The following is a 6,252-nucleotide window of genomic DNA, read 5'->3' on the forward strand; positions in this document are numbered from 1 at the left end:
AGAACTAGTTTTAATTAGTTCTAGGTTGAACTTTAGATCAGGCATTGATTGTTTAGTGATTAGAAACTAGATTCTACAACTAATTTCATCAAAAACACAAGAATTTTCAAAGATTTTGAAAATTTTCGAAATTTAAAAAAAAAATTTAAATTGTTGTGTTTTGATTTAATTATGTTATTATTATGAAAACTATATGTATATTGATTCTCAAAACCTTATTTTTCAATAGTTTTCAAAAACTTTGTCCATTAAGATTGGTATAGAGAATATTGAAATATTGAGGACTCAATTGAGTTTTGGGATTGATTATTTTGCATACATGTGTTTTAAAATTACAGGTTATTCTTTCCATTCCGATTATCTTAAATCATGTCTCATAAACGTTCTAGAGCATCCTCTAGTCATTCTAGCCAACCTCCAAACTCACCTCCAAATCCTCCACCCATCCAACAAATTCCTAAACTTAATCCTGATGATCTAAACATGACCATTCGCAATTCTTGTTTTAATGAACCCGGTCAAAAACAAAATATCTACTTTAGGTTTTGTCAATACTTTGAGTCCTACAAAATCCGATAAGAACGAATCCATCTCTTCAAGCCATGTTAGACATAAATTTTCGTCATCTTCCTACTCTTCAAGAGTGGAAAATTGACAAACTTTTCGAGCTTGAACCAATTTTCTACCATCAACTTGTTCGTATCTTCTACTCTAATGTCATTTGCATTAAAAACCGAGAGAAAACCTTAACCATAGGGATCCGATCCTATCTTCTAAGACGATTCCTTCATCTTGACTCAGAATACATTGCCACCGCATTAGGATTAGATAATGACGGGTTAGATAATGAAAAACTTACGGTAGGATCTCAGTATAAACGAAGGGATAGTGCGAGTGTTTTAGATCTTCACGACCGTTTTCTTCACCTTATGATCTCTTGGTGGTTTTGACCATCTGGAGGTCGTACTCTACTCTTCGAGCCTTAGATTTATTTTAGCTACATTGTGTCCAAAATAATCTCAAATCAACCTTCCACAGATTATCTTTTCTGAACTTGTCGAAACCGTAAATCTTGTTCCCAATAAAAAAGTATGTTATTCTTTAGTTTACGATTGTATTCTTAGTAATCTATTTAAGAAGATTGGGCTTAGAGTTGGTCTTGATGCTTCCTTTCCCCTCAAAAACCAAATCAATATATTCTCTTTAACTAAATCGGGATGGAAGATCAATGAAGAAACTGGTCTTTAGGTTCGTACCGGTGAGCAACCTTCGGAAGAAGACGACTCCGACAATGAGCCGGAGCAGCACGAGGAACAAGCACCTCCAGAGGAACAACCTCGTCCAGAGTATCAAATGCCTCTATACTTTCGATCTTTTATGGAGAACATTGATTTGAGGCTTGCATCTATCGATTCAAATATGACTGCTACCACTGAAAAGAAGAATCGTCGTTTTGATTCGTTGGACGAAAGGGTCGATGCACTTTCAAGTGATGTGACCAATATTTGGTCACATTTATCTCCTCCTGATGCACCGATGGACGATTAGGCCCTGTTCTTGCTTAGTTTTATTGGATTAAAACTTCAAACTTATTGTTTTAACATTTTGGAATGTTTGAATTTGTGGATTGTTTGACTTTGAATTTGTTTGAATTTATGGATGTTTGAACTTATATTTATATATATTGGTTTGGCTAAATTATTCATTATTGCATCATTTACATCATGTTAGATATATGACCAATTTCGTCATATCACATTGTTTATGAATATTGATTATGAAACTAATGGCTAACGTTTTTCTTGATTGTGATCTTAGCAGCTTAAGCTATATATATTTATAATCAATTGGCTAAATGATTTCAAAATATTGTTTAAATTTTTTTAAAAGTCTTTTTGATTTAACAAAAAGGGGGAGAAATGTTAAAGTGTTTAAATGGGAGAAGTGTTAGAGTAAGGGGGATGTTAAAGTGTTTAAAGGGGAGAAGTGTTAGAGTAAGGGGGAGTAATTTCAAAACTTGATTTCAAAATCTTAAAATTACTAAAATGTTTTGTTATATCAAAAAGAAGGAGATTGTTGAAAACATTTTGATATTTCGATATAAAAAATTAAGATAAATGAATTTTAAGATTTTCCAAAAAGATTTTCTAAGTATATTCGATATAATTATTTGAATATCAAAATATTACTCCAGATCTTTCAAAATTCATTTTTAATCCTTACTCAAGTGTAAAATTAAGTTTTAATCTTAAAATTATTTCAAAATAATTTTACAAAGTATTTCGAACCGTTTCAAAGCCAAAAATTCCAGAATGTCTATAGGGAACCGATTCCCCCCCAAGGGGGTACCGATTCCCCCTATTCAACGGTCGAAATATTTGAATTTTACACTTAGGGAATCGATTCCCCATGAGGGGGTACCGATTTCCCCCACGCTCCAAGCTATTTTATTAATTGATTTCATACTAAAGCGGCTTTATTGACTCCACTAATCATCCCTAACGTTCAGAATCATTTGAAGGTGTACTTAAACAAGCTTAGAAGCCATTGATCAAAAACAAGAAATAACAATCAACAAGAATCAAGAGAGAATCAAAGAGAAAACATCAAACCTAAAGTTTGAGCATTTTCAAGCCTATTTCATTCAATGTTCATTTTTGCTTTCAAGAACACTTATTGTGCTCAATTGTATTATTCTTGAGTGTTCTTTCTTTGTTCTAGAATTGTGCAAACATCTTGCCTTGTGAGGATTTTCTTGTAAGTTTGCAAAATTTGTATTATTCTCTTTGGGAGAGAGTGTTCTCAAGAATTTGAGGTATAATTCTTGAGGGATTTGTAAGGTTACTCTTTGTCCTCAAAAGAAAGACAAATTAGTGAATTTGTGGAAAATCCTTAGTGTGGATAGCTAAGGTAGTGGACGTAGACTTTGGTTGAGAAAGTCGAACCACTCTAAATCGTTGTGCAAATCTTTTCAATTTTCTGCAAAGCTTCCACCGAAATTTTTATTTGCCAATTCACCTCCCTCTTGGCCAACTCTATCGATCGATTAACTCAACAGTTGTGTTTATCTAAATTCATAAAATACGTTAATAAAATTATTTATAATAAAAATTCAGTTGATCATATATACATAAGGATAAACATATTTTAATATTTAAATTTAATTTTAAAGTGTAATTTGATATTTATAATAATAATATATTACATTAATTTAACTTACAAATCAAATGTAATTGCTAATTTAAACTTAATGATAAATTCATGTACTTAATTAGATTAAAAATTAAGTATAAATTAAATTTTAATATTCAACTTGAATACTTAATTAAATTAAAAAAATAAATATTAAAGAATAAACTACGTATTTAGTCATCCACTAATTTTCACAGTTTTATTTTGATCACTAAACTATTTTTTAAACCATATATCATTCGTTTTGATCACATATCGTTAAAAATAATAATGATGTCGACATGTAATAAAATAATGTTGTATCCTCATTGAATATTTTTAAAAAAATTATCACGTCTGCAATTCTAATTTTTTAAAACAAACAATCAAAACAGAAAAAAATTATGTAGATGACTAAATACATATTTATCGATAAAAAATACAAAGATATATATTTAGCCTAGAGGAAAAAAGCACGCCTACCGCACACGAAGACACATAAACCCGAAGAACGTTTGGGGATTGTTTCGAAGTATTCAGTGTACTTACAATGCGGGCACCTCACCTGCAAAACAGATGGCCTAGGCAATGACCAAATCACCCATCTGTGCACTTTCTACACCCACTTTCTTCACCTCCATGTCCTCCACGTAGCCTAAACCCTCTACCGCTAAAAGCCAACAATAAACTCATCACCCACGTGGATTCTGGAAGCATTCCTACTCCATTTCTGCCACGTGTCCCTTCCTTCTCTATACTCCTCTATAAATTCCTCGCTCTCCAGTTGTTTCCAAGTTTCAATCGCCGTAGCTACAGAGAATAAAGCCGCTGAAGGGGAAAAATGACAGCAACGGAGTTACAGTTACCCCCTGGCTTTAGGTTCCATCCAACGGATGAGGAGCTCGTCATGCTCTACCTCTGCCGTAAATGCGCATCGCAGCCAATCGCCGCCCCGATTATCGCCGAAATCGACCTTTACAAATACGATCCATGGGACCTTCCTGGTAAACGTATTGTATTTCTTTCTTTGATTTATTCTATTCAAATCAAAAACCTTTCGATTATTATTATTTATATATGTTTTGTTGAATTTACAGAATTGGCCTTGTACGGCGAGAAAGAGTGGTATTTCTTTTCGCCGAGGGACAGGAAATATCCAAACGGTTCGAGGCCGAACCGTGCGGCTGGATCTGGGTATTGGAAGGCAACCGGAGCTGATAAGCCGATTGGAAAGCCGAAACCAGTCGGTATTAAGAAGGCTTTGGTGTTTTACGCTGGGAAAGCACCTAAAGGAGAGAAAACTAATTGGATTATGCACGAGTATCGTTTAGCTGACGTCGACCGGTCGGCTCGAAACAAGAACAGCTTAAGGGTACAAGAATTTTAGACTAAATTCCATATTCAGTCACTCATTTATTTTTGTGATTTTATTTTAATCATTCAATTATTTATTTTAAAATCATATATAATATTATACTTTAATCATTTATTACTAATTATGATATACCATCATAAATTAATATCACATTATTATTAAAAATTTAAAAAATTATATTAATAGTTCTATTTTTTTAATCTTGACTAAAATAAAACTAAAATATAAAACTAAGTATAATTTTAAAAAAATTATAATTGTACTATTTAAAGAGGACCATGAAAATAGATAAATGATTGAACTAGTAATTTACCCAAAAATTTATTGTTAGTTCAGAATTTTTTTAAAAATTTATGGGAATTAGATGGTAGTATACTTTTATAGTTTTCTTAAATAATTTATATTTATTGTAAACGTAATTCTTTAAACTCATAATCTTTAAGGAAATAATATTTATTTTTATTATTAAAATTAGTTAATTAGTTTTTAAATTTTTTAATAGTTTAAATGATTACGAGAAAAATATTATGATTAATTTCTCCAGGACATACGAAAGAGATTTTAGTAATAGCTTTCCTATCAAGGAAAACATTCTTTCCTATTTTCCACAAGTGATAATAACGTTAAATTCATGGAATTAGGACTTTATATTAATGAAAGCTGTACATGTTGTTTGTAGTTGGATGATTGGGTGCTGTGCCGGATTTACAATAAGAAAGGTAGCATCGAGAAACAAACCCCACAGGCTAGATTCAACCAGACCGTGGACAAGAAGCCGGATATTGCCGCACTGGAGATGGACAAGTGTGGGCTTCACCTGGCTCCGACAGGTACAATTAACGACGTCGTTTATTTCGACACGTCCGAGTCGGTCCCGAAGCTTCACACGGACTCGAGCTGTTCGGAGCACGTGGTGTCTCCGGAGTTCACGTGCGAGGTACAAAGCGAGCCCAAACGGAGAGAGTGGCAGAATGCGAACTCCAATACTAGTCTTGACTTCCAGTATAATTACATGGATGCCACTGTAGATACCGGGTTCACTTCGGAGTTCCAGAGTAGTAATCACCTATCGCCGCTGCAGGATATATTCATGTACCCACAGAAGCCGTTTTAAAATGAAGGGTGGATTTAGAAAATGGAAAGATGAGGGTGACATGTGTGGCTTGCTGTAAATCCATGTGCGTACATAATAACAAAATTATTGAAGGAAAGAAACTGATTGGTTGATTGAAAAGAAGAATGGCCGTTTGATTTTTGTGATGGTGATGGAAAGGTGAAAGCTGGATTTTTCTCGCAAAGCTTTAGTTTCTTGGTCGTCAAATAAATAGCCGATGATATTAGTTTTGGGATACATGAAATTCCTTATATTCAATATATTTTAATGAAAGATGGTGATAGTACCATTGTCAAATCTTTGAGAAATGAAAGTTGATCTATGAAGATTTTAGGAGATTGCCAACAGAGGGAGAATGATTATGGTCGCCTAACAATTAGCATAGATGGATCATCTAAAGCTCTTTCCACATGCTTCATAGCTGGACATTCTCTCACACTATTGCACTTGTAGTACGCCCTCGTGCTTCTAAACGAGACAAACAAAACATGTTGGAAACTGATCTCAAACAGTTATCAACTTTGTTTCATACGGGAAGAGTAATTTATGTTGTACCTTGTTGATTGCTTTTTGACCATATTTCCTCCATCTG

At 33.3% G+C, this 6,252-nt stretch overlaps 1 protein-coding gene across 1 annotated transcript; it reads left to right on the forward strand.

Annotated features, from left to right (window-relative positions):
- Positions 1-3,961: 3,961 nt before the first annotated feature.
- Positions 3,962-5,682, forward strand: LOC120139814 (NAC domain-containing protein 2-like). The gene is made up of 3 exons (XM_039154941.1): positions 3,962-4,175; positions 4,269-4,543; positions 5,226-5,682. The coding sequence occupies exons 1-3, from the start codon at positions 4,013-4,015 to the stop codon at positions 5,658-5,660; spliced, it is 873 nt and encodes a 290-aa protein (XP_039010872.1). The 5' UTR covers positions 3,962-4,012; the 3' UTR covers positions 5,661-5,682.
- Positions 5,683-6,252: the final 570 nt, after the last annotated feature.

The sequence above is a fragment of the Hibiscus syriacus genome, unplaced genomic scaffold (assembly GCF_006381635.1).
Source record: "Hibiscus syriacus cultivar Baekdansim isolate YM2019G1 unplaced genomic scaffold, ASM638163v2 tig00110776_pilon, whole genome shotgun sequence".
Taxonomy (NCBI): Eukaryota; Viridiplantae; Streptophyta; class Magnoliopsida; order Malvales; family Malvaceae; genus Hibiscus; species Hibiscus syriacus.